The sequence below is a fragment of the Caloenas nicobarica genome, chromosome 7 (assembly GCF_036013445.1).
Source record: "Caloenas nicobarica isolate bCalNic1 chromosome 7, bCalNic1.hap1, whole genome shotgun sequence".
NCBI lineage: Eukaryota > Metazoa > Chordata > Aves > Columbiformes > Columbidae > Caloenas > Caloenas nicobarica.
The window spans coordinates 35263592-35283889 of NC_088251.1; the positions used below are offsets into that span (position 1 = coordinate 35263592).

A 20298-nucleotide genomic window follows, 5' to 3' on the forward strand; every position below is an offset into this window, starting at 1 on the left:
TTTGAGCACAGAAAGCTTCTCTCTCTTCTTGTGCGTTCAAGAGCAGCTTCAATGGCAAACTGCTAGGAACAGGAAAGTGGATCAGGCCAGAGGAGCATTCCTGGGCCTGGAGCCGGCACGGTGGGTGCCAGGCGGACAGCAGCAGGTATGCAAGTGGAAACTGGATACAGGAGAAGGATGAACAAATGCTCCTGAGCTTTAGTGCATTTGATTTCTCTGTGTCCGGGTCAGCTTTTTGCCCTAGGGCAGCATTCCTGGCTATAAGCATTCAGTGGCTGATGTTACTGTTAGCCAGGAAAAGCAAAGCGCAGGCTCCCAAGACAATACCCTGCTCGGGGCTCACACGCACCAAGGTCTAAGTCTTCTCCCTTGGCCATGGTGGCAGAGTCTGCTCAGCTAAATGAACCACACCACGACCTGTTTTGTTCACTGATAAGCATCTCTCCTCTCCCTTCCAAATGCTGAGGAAGGGTAAGGCCTGGAGATACAGCGTTTCTTGTAAGGGAAGATGGAAAGAAATTGGAAACTGTACTTGGAGAAAATTGGCATTTTGATAGTTACATCAAATCTGACAATGAGAAATTAAGAGAAACAGTCCTGCGACCAGTGAGCTTAGCAGAGCCAGTGGGGGAATGTCTTGCAATAAATACTGTCTGAGGAGAGCATCAGAGATGAGTCAAAAATCCCCCGGGTGAGTTTTATCTTGGAGAAACAGGTAAAATCTGTGTGGTGGGAGCAGCGGGTTGGCGAGTGGCCACCCTGCACCTGCCAGAGCCGGCACATGGCAGGACCCCTGCGAACAACGCGCGGCGTGGAGATGCTCAGAGGTCTGCCCACAGGTACCCGTGCCATGGGCCCTCTCGCATGGAGGGTTATTTTCACAGCAATCTCTCTGTTCCCCTCTTCTTTGTTCTCTCCCCTGGCTGCTCTCTGACTCTCGTGGGCCCCAACGGGCTCCTTTGCCCCGCGACCTTCTGGTTTGATCTTCTTCAGCTGTTGCCTCTCCTCAATTCCGTGCGGCTGGCTCCACCTCCGGTCATAAAGAGACGCACTTTCCAGGTAGACTTCTCCTCATTGCCTGTTTCTAAGCCTACCTTGATTAATCAGTTTGCTACCTGTCTTTCTTCCCCTACAGAGGGCTTTCCAAGAGGTTCGGGTAGAGCTGAGGGGTTTTCTTTGAAGCGGAGGAAATCTTTGATGTGATAATGTGGCTAAAAAGAAATGCACCGAAGCCAGTTTTTTTAAGTAAAAGAAATGGGCCATGAAACTGTTCTTGGGACTGTTGACAAGGAGTCTCCTACCTTAAGGAGTCAGTTCCTGCGTATTCAATCTCCAGAAGTTAGAAACCGCTTGCTGAAATGCAGCTAATGTCTGTGAAAGTTAACTGAGATGAATGAATAGGCAAATGCTTCTTCCAAGGGCCAGTCTAGTCTGAGACACTTGGGAGAAGTGTTTAAATAAGCTCTTATAATGGTTTCATTAAGTTGCATTAAATCTTTGTGTAAACACATGTAGTTTGGTTTCCAGGGCCATAATTCCTGTTCAGTTTAGTTTGGGAATGAATTCATAAAATGAATTACGGACATATGAATAGTGAATGAGAGCGTCCATAGTCAGGAGTTCATGTGGCTTTTAATGAGCCCACTTTAAGCTCCCTCGTTTCTTCAGTCGGGATTAACTTTCCTGCGTGGACAAACCGCTGTAATTACCCCGCTGAAGTGAGCTGGGCACCCTCAATTAAGCGGCTGAGTTTTGTCACCCCGCTGCCTGTCTAGACAGTCAGATGCTTGCGGGGAGCTGCCATCTGCGATACAGGACTTTACCACGAGGTGCCCGGTCCTTGCCCAGAGCTGGTGAAATCCTGACGTTATTGCTCGAGCCCACAGTCAGTTCGGTTTTCTATCAATTCAGCATTCACACCACACAGAGCCCGACGGCTTGTGCTTGTTGTCCTTCGAAGCGACAGTCCGAAGAGCCAGGCCAAGGACTGAGCCCTTGGGAAGGCTGTGAAAGCTGAAGTTTGTATCCAGGATGAAGTGGGAAACTTGAATAGCAGCCCTGCGTCCTGTCGTCAGCCAGGGCTGCAAATTCCCTCTGTCCCCAGGGACTAACTTCACCGGAGAATTTTGCCGTGATCCGTTTTGCCATCGCTGTATTCATTCCCCAAGTGCAACAACGTGTAATCCACTCCCACAGATCTGCCAGCACCAAGCAATTCCAGGAGCCTGATGTATAAATACTGATAAAAAAATGTGAAGCTGCAAATTAAATGTTAGCACTAGTGCCTGTGAGAGGAAAGTCCTGCTGCTGCCTCTGAGCACATTGAATGCTTTGGCCAAGGGCTCGGGCTTAGCTGAGACCTGTGTCAAGAGGCTGAACAAGCATTGCATTGCTGAGGCACAATTAGGGTGGCTAACTGGTGTTTAAAAGAACTGCAAAATAGCTCTAGTCAACAGCTAAAAATATAGAATGACATCTAATGAAAATGACACCTTATCTCCCACTTACTGTATCCACTCACCGTCTAGTTAGATCTGTGGGAGTCTTTTTGTGCTGAATGCATTAATAAGAATATAATAATGTGGCAATAACGTTTTGTGTGTTTAGGGATCTGCGCAGACAGGCACTCACTTACACAAAGCTCGTTCCGTCCAACGCATTCCCTGCTAGGGTGCCAGCACCCATTCCCAGCACTGTGCTGCATTTTAGTGCCCTAAATCTGGATCCCATGTCCCCTCACATGGGCTACAGGATAGAGCCAGGATCCACTTGTAAAATGGGGAAAAGAGAGGGCACCTTCCCAGCGTGGGCGGCGAGGCGGCGGCTCTCGAGGGGAAGGACACGACACAGCTTCCCGTGAGCCTGGCCCGCGCGTTGGAAATTTTCTTTTAAATAGACCTTGTGGCAGAAGGGATGAAATTTGCAGCTTATTACTTTCATTTATCATTCTAAATAAAGCAAACATCCCTGTATCTGCATGTTTTACTAAAGGCAGCCAAGATAAACAGCACACTTGGTCTGAACACATGCAGGGGACAGATTTCGTGCGTTCTCCTGCACACACAAGTGTGTGAGAGAAGACTTAGTTTTACCAAGCAGAAGCGTATCAGGCTGTAGAGAGGATAAATACAGCGGAGACCAAACTGCCCACCCATTGATTTACGATTGAGAAATGACAATGTTTGATTTCTAGCTTCCTGTGGATCTACCAAGGAGAGATTTTCATATTTAAATTGGGTCACTAGCAGTAGGATGTCACGATATTTTATCTATGGAGGGGGGCCCACGAGACTAACAGCTCAGCACGGGTGCCACGGTGCCCTTAGGAGTTTGCTGGATCCATCAATTATGGATCAGCAGTCTGGTATTTAAACGCAGCGCTTCCAACCCACTGTCTCCTCAGCGCCGCGCGGTCCCAAGTCCAGGTCCTTTGGGCCAGATGACATTGCTGAGGCATGAGCCACAGCTGCCAAGCGGCTACTGAGGGGCCTGGGGAGGAACCGGCTGGAACGGCTTCGTTCCGAGAGCTTAAAACGGCAGGTGGCTCCGCACGCACTGGTGTGTTAAATCTTACAAAAACAGGCTCTGCCTGGCGTACATGGGCCTGTTTTTGGGCAGGCTCCAGAAATGCCATGATGATAGTGTTATTTTCTTATGGTTTTGCGGAGTTTCTTCTTTTGGTCCTTGGCAAAACAGAGGGAGTGTTGTCCCAACAAATATAGCACGGGGGGAAAAGCTTGGGCTGAGGTAAGACACTGTGGCTCTGCCTGGAATTGCCAGCATGGTCACGGGAGGCTTTGCTTCACATATGACTGTCAAGTGCTTTGGAAAGCCTCCTCAGAAGCTTCAGAAATGCTGGTCCTTGACATATAAATTGTACTCGACTGACTCAATGAAGAAAAAGATCTCTTTGGACTGTTCAGTCACCTGTAGGTCCCTTTTAAAGAGAGCTCTAACAAGGTGGCCTCAGATGTCTTTGTAAACTGTAGGGTGCGGGCTCCTGCCACCCAGGCAGCCTGGCCATCATAGAATCGTTTTGGTGGGAAGAGGCCCTCAGGATCATTGAGTCCAACCATAACCTAACCAACTCTAGCACTAAACCATGTCCTGAAGAACCTCGTCTAAACACCTTTTAAACCCCTCCAGGGATGGTGACTCCACCACTGCCCTGGGCAGCCTGTTCCAATGCCTGACAACAGAATTTTTTCCTAATATCCAATCTAAACCTCCCCTGGTGCAACTTGAGGCCGTTTCCTCTTGTCCTATCACTTGCTACTTGGGAGAAGAGACCATCCTCGCTGTGGCTCTCCCTCACTCTTGGAAACCTCTCCTGGCACTAACCTGGGACTTGCTTCTACTTCTGCTTCAGCCAAGCTGAGCTGCCTTGGTCCCTTTCGGGGGAGGAGGGGCGGGTATGACGGGTTTGCACTGCTTGCTCATAACCCCTTGTTTTAACAAACCTCAGGGTGAACAAGGACAAGCAGGAATCCAAGGTCCCCCGGGGCCCCCTGGCCCACCAGGGCCCATTGGACCAGCAGGACCCGAGGGAACCCCAGGACAGCCGGGGCCAGTTGGGCCACCTGTAAGTCCAGTTACAAAAAACCCTTTCTCCTTCCTCTTTCTAGATTCTTCTGGCCTTTTTTGCCCCTTCTGAAGCCAAGATAGCCATGGCCAGGAGATTTGCAGGGTGTGCGGATGTGTGGGGAGGAAGAAGTTCTCAGGAAGGCGGGGAGGCGGAGGTGCGCGCCCTGCACTGTTGCTATCTGGACACACAGGCGTGAGCAGGTGGCACCAGCCCCATTTCCTTCTCCTCAGTCTCCACAGACGGCCATGGGGAGGAAATAACATGAGGGGTTTAATTGCCCTGCTCACAGCAGAAACCTGACTGATAAGGATCCCCGTGACCCCTTTGAAGTCCTGTCCTCGTCCTGTTCTCAGGCTGGTAGTAAGCAGCCAAGGAAGGTGAAAACAGAAGCACCGTTTAAAATAATAGTAGTGCTAAATGGCAGGGGATGGGGCAGAAAATTCTGTTAATGTGCTTCTCTCTTGCAACAGGGCAGAGCGGGAGAACCTGGGAAGCCTGGCAGAGATGGAAAGGTAGGTACCAGAAACCTGCTCTGTTCCTGGGAGCTGTGGGGAGAAACGTGACACGCTGGCCCTGCAGCAACTGCAGCGTGAAAGGAGTTTCCATCTCCAAGAGTTTCCGAGGCCAGCTAGCAGGACAACCAAGTCTTGTCCCCTGAGGCAAAAGTGCTTCTCCACACAGCCCAGAGGGGTTGGATGTCCTGCCAGCATCCTCATCTTGCTTTGAGCTCCAAGGAGCCAAAGATGTGATGACTAAACATCTGAATTGCCATAAGCAGGCAACATCAAGGGTGCCATAGATGTCAGAGCATATCTAGACTAGTTTTCTCCTTCCATCTGCTCATATCAGGAAGGCAGGTCCTGTATGGATATTTTGTTTATTTATGTTTAGATAGACACATATCCGGTATGCTTAAGGGTTCATATCAGGTAAATTGTTTGGTTATTTCTCATTTAAAAACACAAGTGGTTTGTTTGTTAATGTATTCTCCCTATTTAGCTTGTCAGAAGGAGCTGCAGAAGCCTGATTTACTCCAGAGCTGCACTGTGGGCTGGGAACAAGTTTCCCAAGCAAAGCTAGAGAAACAGAAAAGATGCTGGAGCACAATGTATAAGGCGAAGCAGCTTTTTGGTTTTCTGATTCCACGAGACCATGCCTGGGGGCATGGAGCACGATGGGCATGAATTTATTTGGGAGTGTGGGTTAAGAGAATTTTCATCTATGTGAAGAATAGATCAGGGATGTTTGAGTTTGCCAGTGCCAATCATCTCTGTCAAGCGGCGTTTCAAATCAAAGCAGTCAGCATCTCCCATCACCCTGCAGCCCATGAAATGTTGTCTACGTGTGCCAACTCCAGTCTCTGTTTCGATTTTATCTACAGGGCTTACCTGGGCCTCCTGGACCAAAGGTGAGACATCTCACGTTGCTTAGAAGGGAGCAAGGTGATAAACAGAGAGGTGGACACTCCTGGCAAGGAGACTTGTGTACATTTTAATGGATGGCGGACGGGGAAAGGAGGTTACATCAAACAGCTGAGAAAGATTTCTAACACAGCTCGGTATTGCCTTTGGGGCTGGGCCCATGTGCTGACTCGTGGGTTTTGTCCGGGCGACACGTCTGAGTTGCATCTTGACCGAGCAAGGCACGCCTCTTCAGCCCCTCTTGCAAAATTCTTTGCCACACACAGCTTTATTGGCTTCTTCCACTCTCAAAGCATTTACCAGCACTTCAGGAACTGATTTTGCAATGCTATTGTTAACTCCGCCACAGCTTCCCATTTATTCAGTTGCCAAAATGCAAGTGGGGAGGTGGTGGTGGTTGTTTTTCAGCTACACACACCCACCCCCATTTGTTTTTATTCGAGATATTGGGCCAGGGTGAGGAGATGGGAACCGCAGAGCTAGGGCATGGAGCTGGCAGCAGTTGCCAGTGCCTATTGCAACTTTCCTGCCAGGGCTCAGTCCACACTGCAGGTAACAGAGTCACTCTGAGCAACAGGTGAATTTTCCCTATGGAATGTCCTTCCATCCCAGCATCTCCTCAGGGAAAAGGGCAGGGATTTGTCCTTCCTAGGCCAAGCCTCACTGTCTTTTTGCCTTTTGCAGGGAGACCCTGGGGTTCAGGGATACCCCGGCAGAAAGGTAAGAAGGGGAGCTCCAATATTGTTAAATGAATTAAGGTGCACTGATGCCTTGCACGATCACGGCTGCAAATCTTTGGACTCCTCTGGAGCCCTCTGAGCTCTGCTACTGCTGGACACAGGGCTGTGACAGGAAAGAGTCGATCCTGCTCCAGGTTAAAAGGCAGAAGCTGGCAATGCCTGAATGCCTTCAGCAGCAGCTAATTAACAGTAGGGTCATCAAGCCCAGAGGGTGTAATGAAGAGACAGAGGAAAGACACAAAGGAAGATCAAAGGGGAGAGAGGGAATGAAGAGATACTGCAAAAGCGATGGCAGCTGGAGAAGGGGAAGGCGAATGTTCCCAGGGCGGGAGTCCTGTGTCCCCTGTTATCTCCGTGTTGCTTTATGGCTGCTCTGTGAGCAAAATGGCAAGACCTGAGAGCTTCTCAATTAGTTCTGTATAAACTGAGAAGTTTTTGTTATGTCAGGAAGTGGAAATTATAGCCCCCGCGGACCCACAGCCCACTTCTGCAGACAGACGCAATTTATTGCCTCTTCTTCCAGTGAGCTGTCGTTTTTTCCATTAAGAGCCCATCCTGTTGCATGTGCGCTGGGCAGGTGGCTTGCAGCAGCGGTGAGGGGGTCCCCGCAACGACCTCGCAGCGAGGGCCTCTCCTACAAGCTCCTCTTACATGAAACAACTTGTCTGGCTAATTTACTTACCAAGCAAAGAGCCTGCACTGATGTCAGAGGGATGAGCCTGAGGTTGTGACCTTTCTCTGGGAAAGGTGGAAGGAATAGATGAAAGCAGAAGAGAAAATCCTCCCTGGGGAGTGGGCCAGGGGAAAGGGGAAAAAAAAGCAAAGAGTTGAACAAAGGTGTTCACTCTGATATGACATAGGATCGTGGGACTGTTCCCTTCAATCCATACATTTTGCAGCCTGAATATCTTGATGCGGAATGGTGTTCCTCTCCCAGAGAGACCCAGGTGGTATGTTGGTGTGTGGTGGGCTCCTCTGTATGGGACACCCCTTACAAAACTTTGCTGACCTTTTAGGCATCCCACAGGCTCCTGTTCTTGCTGCTCACTGTGTTTGCTTCTTCCTCCGTTTTCTTTCTTCTCTTCCTCAGGGTGAGGTGGGTGAGCCGGGCCTGCCTGGTGCACATGGCCTCCCTGGAGCTACTGGCCCCAAGGTAACCCTTAAACCCAGAGTCAGCGGGGCCGTCTCCCAAGGGCAGAGAAGTGGCACCCAAGCCTAGAGATGTGCTAAAGGAACACAGCGGGGTCAGGGGCTGGAGGCAGTTGTCTGCTGTGAGCCCTGGAAACAGAAAGACTTGCTCCTGTGTAAAGAGACTGAGCAATTTTTGGCCAGAGCAATTCCCTGTTGTGCTGAACCAGGGCCAGGCGCAGTCCTGCACAGGTCTCCATTAAAGATTAAAACTGACCTGGCCTTTAGAGGCTTTTGCATTAAGGCTGGGAGAAGGAGGATATTCTGGTCCATGGAACGGATCAATAGTTTTTCGACACCCAACACATGTAGGAAAGCATCAGTATGGGTGACCTCCAGCATCCACTCCAGCAACGAAGTGGGCTGGTACCATGTTATTACCAGGAGCCAGTTGTCTCTGGTGGCCTGGGGTTGCATTTATTGCACCCTCCCTCCTTCAACTGCTTTCTCCTTGGCCCTCGCTCTTATGATTTTACTGCTTGCTTGATTGTTCTTCGTGTTCACTGTCCCTCTCTGTTTCCTCCCTCTCTGTTCTTCGCTGGACAGGGCGAAAAAGGGGACGCTGGCATAAAGGTAGGCATGAGAAATACAGTTTTCTACCATGGCAGATCATCTTGGAGATGCTGGTCCTTGGGCTGATGGGTTGTAGGAGGAAGTTGGGTCCGAGGCAGCTCTGTGGGGTGTTTGATGGAGTACACATCTGTGCTCTGATTAGCCACAGACAGGCACTCCAAGCAGCCTTTATCCATTTGGTGGAATTAGATTCTTACCAAAGGCATTTCTCTGACTATGAAGCTTGATGGTGATTTGTTACAGCTCTCCATTTGATGGGCTGGATTGGGGTTTCCTCATAAAATCTGGTTAGCTGACGCATCAAATCCGCTCAAACTCTGCAGCTCAGGCTGAGGTTTGGCACTGGGTTTTTTTATCTGCTGCTGGACACTTTTTACAGGCTCATATGGTCTATGCCCAGATGTTATCTATTTGACTGAAATTTACTGTACTCATATATTTAAAGTACATTACTCAATGCAGACTGTGCTTAAAACATTACAACATTGGCAAGTGTTCATGACAGTCTGAGCATACCGTGTCATGCCGTACATCTTAAACATCATGAGAAAAGACTGGCCCTGTAATATTTTGAAAGGCATTACCAGTGACACATACATTTCAAGTATTTAACATGTAGCATGCATCTCATTTATTGTGCAGCATATACATTTTCTATATTTTTTCCATCTGGATGGATTACTGTTTGAAGGGAGAAAAGGCCCCTTCAGAACTTAACATGGATGAGTTACATCAAGTTTAAAGAAATGTTCTTGGGGAGTGCAGGATCTGGGTTAATAGTTGAACAGAACAGCAGCAATTGTCCTCCTACAAGGAAACAACGCCTCCTCAGAAATAATAAAGTCAAGTCTAAAGGCTCCCCCGTGTCCATCTTCACATCAGTGTAATTCCATCAAGTACAAAGGCATCGCTCCTGGTGTGCGCCTGTGTAAATGAAAGCAGAATTGCACCCAGACCCTATATCTGTGTCCCATGAAGGTCACTAGACAACCAGTAAGTGTGATCACTTGCATCATTTGAATAAGCATTTGACTCACAGCCCCCCAGCTTAGCCATCACATTCAGCTTTACTGACATATTCTTTCTTTTTTTTGAAAGCTCCTTAGATTGAGGCTTTTTCTCATGCTCTTGAGGAAAGAGTAATAAAGAAACTGGCCACAGCCTTGCTCAATAACCCCCTCATAATCTGCCTTCCACAGCAAGGAGCAAAAAAGGAAGGGTCTCTATTTTAATTGGCAGCCAGTAGCCAGTACTGCTAATGAGCTGATCTGGACAGGGCATGCTTGGTCGTGATTGGCACCGAGTGGGTATAAAGCTGTTCACCAGCTGTAGGGGAGGAAGGTGTGAGGGTTTTGGCTGGAGAGCTGTAGTGTCTCTTGTCCAATGAGAGAAGGGGAGCATGGAGGTGTTACCTAAATCAGTGTGAAGTTTAGGAGAGCTGGGAGATGCTGCTGACTGTCCTCCTGGAGCCCACCAGGGATCTGAGCCTTTCATATCTGCCTCTGGTGATGTTTCCCAGCTTCTGGCTTGGCTGTGCCACTGCAGTGTTACTTCTGGTGGGTTGCTGCTGCCTGGCTGTGGCATCCTGTGCAGCCCTTTCTCAGCCCAAAAGGCGTTGGGAGATCACAAAGGAATCAACCTGGTGGGTGCTCACTGTATTACCATGGCTTTCAAATACATAGGGTTCAAAGATGTTCTGCGGAGTTGCTTTTCCTGCTTATTCTCTGGCTTTGGCTCTGGGCTTTCTTTCTGCTCTTTAATGGTGCAGGGTTATGTTCGTTGCTCCTGCTCTCTCATTAGCTCTGGTGCCTGTGTGATCCTGCTGGTGGGGGCTGCGTGAGCCAGCTGAGGCCATCGTCAGAAAACACGGTTCTGTAACTTGCCCTCTGTAAGGGGCTACCTTTCTCCTTCTCCCTGAGGTGGCTTTGCTTTTGCAGGGCTAAATAATTAAGCGACTCTTCAGGCAGTTTCCTCCAGGAAAGTGTCAGAGATGGGGAATGACTTTCCCATGCAGGGCTGCTCTGTGGGGGCAGCCTTTGCAAGCAGCATGGGTGTCTCCAGGTGGAAAGCATTGGCCCTCTTGGTCTCATTTAAGAATAAAAACAGGGAGCACAGTTGGGAGGGAGGGACTGAGAGTGGTCCCCAATTCTTCAGTATGGAGCGTTCATAATTACTAGTTTATTTTTCTTATGGCTGAAAATACCCTAGTTAAGTATCTTGCCTAGGGTAGGAGGTGCCCATGCTGCCTAGATCTTGCATATTATAGTACTAGACAGTGTTTTATAAAATACAGTTTGCAAGATGTCGTACTTGCAAAAAGTACTTTTTAAAAAGAAGTATATACACGTATCCCTGCTTAACAGTCCTTCCAAGCAAGGACTAAACACCTAGAATTAAAAAAAAAAACAACAGTAAGCAGTCTGTCTAAAGATGGTTTATTTTCTATTTACCATCAGATAAAATTCCGGCTAATAATACAAGGCAACACTCGGATTCTGTGTCTCACCAGATAAGCTCATTCATGCTGTAGTCACTGCCGACCGGCTCCCTATGCCCTGTAGAATGCCGTGGCAGGGGATGCGGCAGCAGGATACAGAGGCTGTGGCAGCCCAGCAGGGTCAGTCCTGCTGTGCACAACAGGCTTGAGAGGCACCGTGATGGGAAATGCCCCCAGCCAGGGCAGTCGGCTTGGTGAGAGTCAGGCAGGGAAACGGGCTGTGCCCTGTCTCACCCAGGAGGGTTTCTCACCACCTGTGCCCTGGGAGCTCCTCACAGAGCCCTGGGAGGACTCACCTCGTGTCTGTTGCTCTCTTTTCTCTGTGTTTCTCACTCTGCTTCCAGGGGGAGAGAGGCATGCCAGGGCTGCCAGGAAGACATGGCACTAAGGTACCTTGTAAACAGCGGAGTGACGCTTGTCTGCCTGATCTCACCCACACCTCTCGACTGTCCCTGATGCACAAGCATCACCTGGATTTGTGTGTGTGTGTCTGTTAGTCAATGACTCTCCTCAGCTGAATTCTTTCTGCTTCTCAATTGCAAAATACAGGGCCTAATTTATGAAGGACATGGTGGGAGAGGAGGTGCTTACAAAGCAAATGGCATGCCCAGTCTGATGGTGTCTTGCAACATCAGGATTTTAATGCTTTATGCTAGTGAGAGCGGCCAATTGCCGACATTTATAGGGAATTGGTGTTTTGTAAATTGGGGGCCTTCAGCGATGTGTGGTCAGTAGGGTTACACAAGTGTGAACCTGCACTAATGCAGCAACAAATCAGGGTCAGCGTGTGAGCAAGCTTGCATGTGTGTGCATTGCAGTTTGAGGATAAATACTAGAAAATAACATAATCTGCCACTTAAAGGCCAAAGAGTGAGGAACAGGCATCCCAAATGCACTGCGAAAGCCTAACCCAAGCCACTTGCTGCATGTCATCCCTTTCATGACTCTAGCCCGAATTCACTAAAACCTACTAACCCCTGAGACGATCTGGAATGCTTTTTCCCCCTTTTATTGCATAGAATCCCTGATCTCCATCTTCTGTCCTTGTGTTTTTTAGCTTTGTCCCTGATTTCTGTTTCAGAAAGCTGAGAGGTATGATCCTGCTGCTCTCTGGCTCCCCACTCCTCCTTGTTTGAACTTTTTGAAGCTCTTTTCACTTTGAACTTGGCTCCCAGTCCTCCTCTCTGCCTCATGTGCTACATCCCAACTCCTCTCATTTCCCAGCTTCTAACATTGCTTCACCCCTCCTCTCTCCTTAGACCCTTAGTATCCCTCATATTTGCTTTACTAACTGGACCTTTGCACCAGGACCTAACTAATATTAACACAGGGCATACAGAGATTTCAGAGCAAAGGGCTGATAGGGAAGACCTGCTTTTTATACCAGCACTGTCGAAGAAAATGTGACTGTCCCTGTGGGAGCAGCTGCCTCCTGGGGTTTCGAAGCAGCTGTGTCGGATTGCTGGACTCCGTGGTCTCATGGCGGTGGCTTGCTCGGTGCTGCAGAATTATGCCCAAATTGCAGTGCCTGGAAGTTTGTTTGTTTGGTTGGTTTTTTTCCCCCTAAGGTGGTTGGCTTCAGAGCTCTCCTGAAAAATTTACTGCAGGGTTTGGCTTTGGTGAGAAAAACAGAATGGCTGGAAAAAGCAAGCTCTGGGGTACGAGCTAGCCTTTCTCAGGATGCTTGAGCTGATGTACCTGGGATCAAGCGCTGAACTTGGTGTTTGGTCCTCAGTCTATCATTGCATTCCTGAGTTATTTGACACTGTTCTGCTTGTTGGCTTTTGATTCATTTGCAGGACTCAAAACGGAGGGGGGTGGAAATCTGGTTGTCTTGACCGGGTTGTGCTCACGATATGTGTCTTTGGAGGAGCTTTCTGGAAAGTAGAGCCACTGCCATAGGTGAACAACCTGCACAGGGAAGGAGGATGCGTGCTGTGTGGTGTTACAGCATTACTTCTGAGTTTCGGAAAGAAAAAAATGTGGATTTTGCCTTTTTAGTTCCACCTGGCTGATACTATTTTGTTTTTAAAAGTTCATGTCCGATTCATTTCAAACAAGGTGTTCCTGTCTTTCCTCTCTCTGCCAGGGTGCTCCTGGGATGGCGACTGCAGGGATGAAGGTCAGTATTACACTGCGCTGCAATGGCTTAAGTAGGACACGCTTAAGAGCAAGGCCTGGAGTTAGGAGAGCAGAAGGCACAGGAAAATGGTCGGGCAGCTCCCACTAAAGGGGAATATCGGAACTGCTGTTGCTTTCGGCAGGGTGGTCGGTGAACTCCTGATACGCCACAGCAGTGATGGGATGGCAACAGAGCAAAAGGCTAAGTGCAGATTTAGGGGCTAAAGTTACCCCAGGGATCCAAGATGCACCATGAGACAACGAGCTGTTGTCCCGATTCCCTCCAGCTGCTGGGGAAAAAGAAAGAAATAAAGAAGTTATCTCCAGGGCTGGTGGGGAGGGGTTTCTTCCTTGATCCTATATTAACACTGCTTCCCCACCACCCCAGCTGCAACCACAGCCTTGCTCTGCTCCTGTGCGCACAGAGTGAGGAGCACGCAAATTCCTTAATGCCAGCGGATGAGTCTTGTCTTATTATGCCCTCTTGTATCTGGTAAACCTTCTTCTGACATACTGCAATGTGGCTCCTCAGCTTCATAAAAGCCTCTTGTCTGAGGCTTGCTGGTTTCCTACAGCGGCCCAGGAGCTGGCTAATGAAGATAAAACAAGCTCTAGCCACAAATACTAATATGCATTTAAAGCATCATCATGCCCTTATTTACAAGTCCAAGGCCTCCATAGATGAACATTCTTTTCTCTGCTCTGATAGCTCTAGGAGGTTTTGTAGTCTCTCATCCTGATTTTTCACTTTATTTGCCTGTCTCTTCTATTCCAGGGCGAGCCCGGGACTCCAGGAGAAAAGGTACTGTCAGAAGACTTTGCTTTGAGCCCGCACTTCGGGTTGGTTTGTGTATTTTTTCCCCTCATTCCCAGAGCATCTGCGGGACCTGAGGAATGGCTCTGTACTTCCTAGTGCCCAAATCCAGGCCCTAGTGGCACTTGCCAGCATAAGATAAGCGGTGGTAGCACACAGTGATGCCAAGTGAGAGGTGGGGCTGTACTGCAAACAGATTCCCTCCCTCCTGCTCAGGTCTGTGTTGATGGGAATACCCTCCAGCTGCCTTCCTCCTTTTCCCCCTACTCCACAGAATACACACAGCACACTTTGCTTAGCAAGTATAAGTATGTTCCCTCTCCCCCTTCCCTTGTCCCTCTTGGCCTCTGGGTACTTGTGTGCCCACCAGAAGTCTCCCCGTGCTACTGCAGGGAGCTATTCTGTCATGCACCGTGTGAGCTGCCCTGCACAGCCGCCCCATCTCAGTGTAGCGTGACCTGGCTTGAGTTCCTGTGGTGAGCACAACACAAAAATACCCCATTGCTCTCCATCACTAAGCAGCCAGCTTGGTTTCTGAACAGCTGGCTTGTCTTGTTTGAGGCTCGCTGGGTTATGTTACGGCATGCGATGGTCATGTAACAGACACATTCTCTGTCTCTTTTCTTCCCCATGAAGGGAGATCCTGGAGTCCCAGGGAGGATGGGCCCCCCAGGTTTGCCAGGGAAGAGGGGGCAGCGGGTAGGACATTGCGTGTTTGGGCTTGGTGTCGTGGCAGTGCTGTGTTCCCTGTGAGCAGGAGCCCGCTTTGCGTTGCGTTGTCGTGCTTGCGAGGGATTATGTGTCCTTCTCTGGCTCTTGCCCCACTTGGTGAAGTGTGTTTGCGTGTTCCTGCTTGCAGGAGGTGGGGGGCTGGTGGCAGGCAGGGTAGCATGGGATGCCTGGGATGTAGTCTTGTCCTGGGAACGATTAAGGACAGTGCTGCATCTTTTTGATTCCAGAAATAACACCCCAAACAGGGACTCAGTAATTTGACCTCCCTTCTCAAGCAATCTGCTGCTTTACACCGTTGTTCAGGCAGCACAGGATGTTTTCTGTATCCCTTATGGGCATGTGTATTGAAAACTAGTCCTTGAATGAAAAGTAGGATACCAAAAGGGATTCACAGAGGCCTGGGACAGAGTTAGACATTATATCCTAACAAAAACCCCAAAGGCCAAACCTTCTCTTTGGGTATGAGATCCTGCAAACGTTTTCCTTCTTTCCAGGGCAAGAAGCAGTAATTTACTGCAGCAACGTGCATGCTCTGGCAGGGGAGGAAAGCTGTGTGGCAGCCTTACAGGTGGCTGGAGGCCAAATGACCTTAGAGAAAGAGGTCACTGCACTGTAGAATTGTCTAAAAAAACAAGAAAAAGATTGCTGCTGCTTAATTATTTTCCATGGACCCACCAGTGCATGTCTGTTCCTGGAGCATTGATGCAAGTCCCCTGCATGCCAGATGTGTGCCCTTGAGCACTGGTGTGCAGCACCAGCCTCTGCAGGCAATGGCATGGCACCACGACGAGCTCTTTGCTAGCTTTGCTGATCTGGTGTGCTGCTGCAGTGGCGAGAGCTGGGCACCTGCTGGGGAAAGAGGTTTTGAATTGTTCTTTGTAACCTGTACAAGTTGTTAAGTCTTGAAGGTGTGAGGGTTGCAGGTAAGAGCACACCTTTCTCTGATGATGTGGTTAAAACACCACAGTAACAAACCTCTGGTATCACTCTCTGTCCTTGCAAGATGCAGACTGCTGAACAGGACACTGTAGCTGGAAACCATGGGTTTAGCAGCTGCATGGAATGGACTGACTAGAACTTAACTTCAACATAAATCCCACTAACTGAGCTCCGGCACTTAAAGGATGACCCAGATGCCATGGTGAACTAAGCAAAGTCACTTCATCAAGTGAATGCTGGTTGCCCTTCGTTGCTCACTGCCCCATGGTGCTTCCCGCAGCTCAGGCAGCAGGTCTTGCTCTCCAGGCATTGTTTTACATCATCATCTTCAGTCTCTGCTGGTTTTGCCACTCCTGTTTTCACTGCTTTTCACGATCAGTATGTGTCACAGAGCTTGGCTGCTGAGACACTGCACTGCCTTTTTTTTTTTTTTTTTTTTAAGAGCATAACGAGACTGGGAGTTGGGGAACAGGAGCAGGAAGCGCCTGTTGTGAGAGGTGCAGGAGTGTTGGTTCTGAGATTTTTGCCAAGGTGAAGCAGTGTAATTCAAACTGTAATGAGGAGGTGTGAAAACTGGGATGGACTCCAGCAGTGTACAGCTGTGAAAAGAGCCGAACTCGATCAGGGTGCAGAGAAAGTCCTGCACTCCAAATCAGATTTGCCCTGGGCAAGAACTTCTCTGTATATATGGAATGGGGTGAGCCTGTGCCGAAGGGCTGAGAGGGAAAATGGTTTAGCAGACCAGAGTGATAAGGCAGATGCACAGGTGAGATCCCGGATCCCTTTTCCATCCACCTTCCTTTGGAGAGAAATAGCAATGCTGTGCAGGGATAGTCTGAAGGACAGGAGAAAACGTTCACTGTCCTGAGTAGGTACTGCTGGAGGATGCCTTGTCTATGCCTAAAATAAAATTGCCTGGGGAAGGGAGAGTTTGAAACCAGGAGCAGGTCATCCTTTGGCTGCTCCTCCAGGACAGAGAGCCTGCAGAGTCAGCCCCGACCATGTCTGTGTTGCCAACAGGGTGAGAAGGGACGAGCTGGTGACCCTGGGCTTCCTGGACTCCCTGGTATGAAGGTTTGTATCTTCTCTGACTTTTTTGGGGGGCCACTCTCACCTCCTTTCCTTCCTGCCTCCTGTGCACAGCTCATGCACTCCTGGGTCACTGTTGCAGGGTGCAGCATGTTCTGCAGAGCTCAGCTGGATGTCAGCCCCAGCCAGGGATGTGACAAAGGATCCCTTTTTGTGAGGAACCGCGTGCTTTCATGAAGCGAGGGGGAGGCTGTGGTCCTGGGAATGTGACCACGGAATTGTGGCATTTCAGCCCCCTCCTGCTCCAAGATGCACGTGTGAGGAGGAGATGGGCTTTTGGGGAGCTGCACTGATGTGCTCTGAGTTGGGAGAGTAGCCTTGTGCTTGGAGAGACCCAGGGCAGGTCAGCTAAAGTGAAGGTCTGAAACTGTGGTGGTTTTTTTTTTCCCCCTGTGCTCTGGGATATGGATAGAAATCCCACCTTTTGAATCAGACTTTCATAAGGTGCTTTTCCTTTGGGAAGGGGAACAGTGCACCAAACGGCAGTGGCCATTTCAGGAAAAGATGAGGGTGTAATGACAACTCGGTGCAAGCACACCCAGGCAGAACTATTATATATTGGCCTGGTTCCTGGGCAGCTGGTGGCTCTGAACTTTCTAGGCTATCAAGAGGCCAGCTGATGGACCTTGTCTTGGGCCCTGTCTCTCTAAGCCAACAGTTTGGCAAGTGAAATTACGGAGATGCAGAGACTAAACTGCGGTGCATGGCTTGTTCTTCTTTGCAAACAGGGAGATAAGGGAAATGCTGAGAACACCCTGGTGGGAACTAAAGGAGAACCTGGCCCTCCAGGTCTGCCAGGGCCCCCTGGACAAAAGGTGAGTGTTTTTTCCTCCAGTGATGTGAGGGATTGTGCCCAGCACGAGGTGTGTGGGAAGGGGAAAAGGTTGCATTCATCTGCACCTACCTCTGATTACCTGCTGAAGGGGTTCTGCAGGGTGTTCTAGTTTCGTTGTTTCAAATGCTGAAGATGAGAGACAGGTTCATCTCATCAGAGATGAACTGTGTTTCTGGGAGGAGAATACCCTCCTTGTGCTCAAATAAGTCCCCTCTAGGCTCTGTGAGAAACCAGTCGCTCAGAATCAATGACAGCCTCTAGTCCCTGTGGTACTCAAGGCAAGGAGGACATGGGGAGGCAGGATGGAGCCCCTCCAAGTCTCCTCTCGCCCCCCTCCTCTTCTACCTCCTCAAAAAATCCTGTCCCTTGGCAAACAATACCAGGGACACTTACATCTGAGATCCTGTCTCGATATACTTGGAACAGCCCTCCTGTGCACTTACTCTGGGTCTGAATCAGGTGCTTTCCTTCATGCTGAACACTCCCTCCGCACTGGGTAGAAGAACAGGGCAGCTGGTGTGAAGTCACAGCGGGAGATTTGGGTTCCCTGAGGAGACCTGGGCATGGCAGGGGCACTCGGATGGTGTGTTTCTTCCTCCTGGAAGTGCAAAGCTGGCAGTGGAGTCACACCCCTGCCACACAATACAAACCCATCCCTTTCCCTTGTTTTCTCTCAGGGAGAAGCTGGTGACATTGGCTGGCCTGGCACTGCAGGGCCACGGGGAGAAAAGGTACAAAGTGCTTCTGCACAATCCCACTCCAGGTTCGGTAGCTGCAAATTTGTTCCTACATGTGCAAAACTTAGCTGAAGAGGAGCATTTTAAAATTGAGCTGTCTAGTCCCAGACGGTTTCAGAGAACTAGCAGAGAACAACAATTCCTAGAGCTAGAGCAAGTGAATGGATAGGCTTTGCTAACAGCATGTTCTTCTTGTTACAGGGGGAACGTGGTTCACCAGGAGACCAAGGACCCATGGGGCCAAGGGTAGGTGTCCCTTCACTGACACTTGAAGAGTTTTGGCACTTCAAAGGGATCTAAGGACAGTGGGACCACACTGACAGTCCGGATTTGGCCTCTGCTTGCTTGGCAGATGTTAGCACTAAAAGTGCTTATAGCTGCTCAATGGCTAAGTTGAGACTAGCCATTTCTCTACTCCATACCCTCATCAGAAGACACCCCTGCCTTGGGGGAAAAAAGTCTCCCGAGCCACCTCAGGGTGAATGCTTGGCTCATTGGTAGAGGGAGGTGGATCTGGACGCCCCTGTCCGAACTCAGGCCCTTGGCATATCGGCAAAAGGCAGCAGGAGGGTGTTTGGTGTGTGCCCAAGTCCGATAATCAGTCAGACAGTCCAGTTCTTGGATTCTGGCCTGAATTTCACCACTTCCCAGACCTGCCAGCTTTGATGGTCATGGCACGGTGATCTAGGCTTGCCTGGCTACACTTCTGTAGTGTTTCCTCTGTAAAATGTGCTTTTAAAAGCTTTGTTTAATAAATGAAAAACTGGAGGCCCCTCTGAGAGCCCCTTTTCAGGGTGAACCACAGCTCTGAGTACCCTATGGGAAGGGCAGTCCCCAAGCCCTGGCTGAAGAGCTGGTATTTTGCAGGGCCCCAAAGGAGAGCCTGGGAAGGATGAGATGATGGACTACGATGGTAACATCAGCGAGGCTCTCCAGGTGAGCAACTGCCCTCCTGTCCCACGAGCTGACTTCTGGGGGTTTTACTGTTTCCCAGGGGATGCAGGCAACCAGGAACAACCATAACTGCTTCCTTGGTAGTAGCAGCAAAAGGAAGTACGTGGTTATTCCATAGTCCCCTTCATCCCACAGCTCACTGCCTATAGTGCTTTGGTAAACACTTTGTCTACCTTGTTTAGTTGATATATTAACACTGGTGGGTGTAGAGGTCATGCGAATCCCCTCAGGAGCAGTGCATGATTTGGGTTAGATGGTGGATAAAGGGCTGCAAAGCTTCCTCGGGAGCGTGCACTGATGGGCTGCGGTGACCGAGCGGCTGTGCCCAGCTCTGGGTTAGCCTGGATTCTACTTGGGAAATGGGGAAATCATAGAATAATAGCTCCATGGGAGCTCCCTGGGTTTTTTGTGTTTATTCATTTTGTAGGCTCCTTGCTCATTTGGGCCAGTGTTACATTAGTGGAGAACAAACTGCCTCCAAGAAAAAGCTTAGTTTTCAAATCGCTGTTTTCCTTTTTGATTTTTTTTTTCCCCCCTTAGGAAATAAGAACTTTGGCCTTGATGGTGAGTTCCTAGCTTTGCTGTGTCATTTTAAGCAAGTAGCCATATGTTCATCCTAAGCAGATGGCCTGACAATTTAGGTGCAGCTAAAACATTTGGCCTTTGCTGTTGGGAGCTAAAGGTGGGGCTGCTGACAGCTGAAGGAAGAGCTCATCTTGCCTTCTGATCATGGCACTCAAATTCTAATCAGGCCTTTTATTTCACTGCTTTAAGAGGTAATACATGTTCGGAAGGGGCAAGGAAGAGTAATGGGGCTGATGGCAGCAGAGAAAAGGGAGACCTTGGGTGCCTTGCACCAAGCTTATACTGGCAGTCTGTAGTGGACACTTCCTGTGATGAGAGAGGATCTGTGATTCCACCATTGATAAGTATAACTTGACATAACAGTCCTGTACAAAACTGATCATTTAAAACAGCAGTGACTACAGGCCCTTTGAAGACAGAGGGAAAGTTGTTATTTTGAGCCAAAATAAGGGAAAAAGTGTCCTTGTATTTTGCTTGTCAGGACAAGA

The 20298-nt window shown here is 49.3% G+C and overlaps 1 protein-coding gene and 1 long non-coding RNA gene across 3 annotated transcripts in view; one reads left to right on the plus strand and one right to left on the minus strand.

Moving 5' to 3' along the window:
- The window catches only part of LOC135990623 (collagen alpha-1(XIII) chain-like), a 62451-nt gene that overhangs the window by 13640 nt on the left and 28513 nt on the right, over nucleotides 1-20298 (plus strand). For both annotated transcript variants that reach the window (XM_065638417.1, XM_065638419.1), the window contains 17 exons: nucleotides 994-1059; nucleotides 4466-4582; nucleotides 5056-5097; nucleotides 5967-5993; nucleotides 6691-6726; nucleotides 7837-7899; nucleotides 8481-8507; nucleotides 11349-11393; nucleotides 13094-13126; nucleotides 13901-13927; nucleotides 14576-14638; nucleotides 16631-16684; nucleotides 17428-17514; nucleotides 18212-18265; nucleotides 18473-18517; nucleotides 19139-19207; nucleotides 19766-19789. In XM_065638417.1, coding sequence (XP_065494489.1) covers nucleotides 994-1059; nucleotides 4466-4582; nucleotides 5056-5097; nucleotides 5967-5993; nucleotides 6691-6726; nucleotides 7837-7899; nucleotides 8481-8507; nucleotides 11349-11393; nucleotides 13094-13126; nucleotides 13901-13927; nucleotides 14576-14638; nucleotides 16631-16684; nucleotides 17428-17514; nucleotides 18212-18265; nucleotides 18473-18517; nucleotides 19139-19207; nucleotides 19766-19789 — 879 coding nt within the window. The remainder of the gene's footprint in view (nucleotides 1-993; nucleotides 1060-4465; nucleotides 4583-5055; nucleotides 5098-5966; nucleotides 5994-6690; nucleotides 6727-7836; nucleotides 7900-8480; nucleotides 8508-11348; nucleotides 11394-13093; nucleotides 13127-13900; nucleotides 13928-14575; nucleotides 14639-16630; nucleotides 16685-17427; nucleotides 17515-18211; nucleotides 18266-18472; nucleotides 18518-19138; nucleotides 19208-19765; nucleotides 19790-20298) is intronic.
- The window catches only part of LOC135990627 (uncharacterized), a 40788-nt gene continuing 35967 nt past the window's right edge, over nucleotides 15478-20298 (minus strand). The window contains exon 4 of the long non-coding RNA XR_010606444.1: nucleotides 15478-15517. This is a non-coding gene — a long non-coding RNA (uncharacterized LOC135990627). The remainder of the gene's footprint in view (nucleotides 15518-20298) is intronic.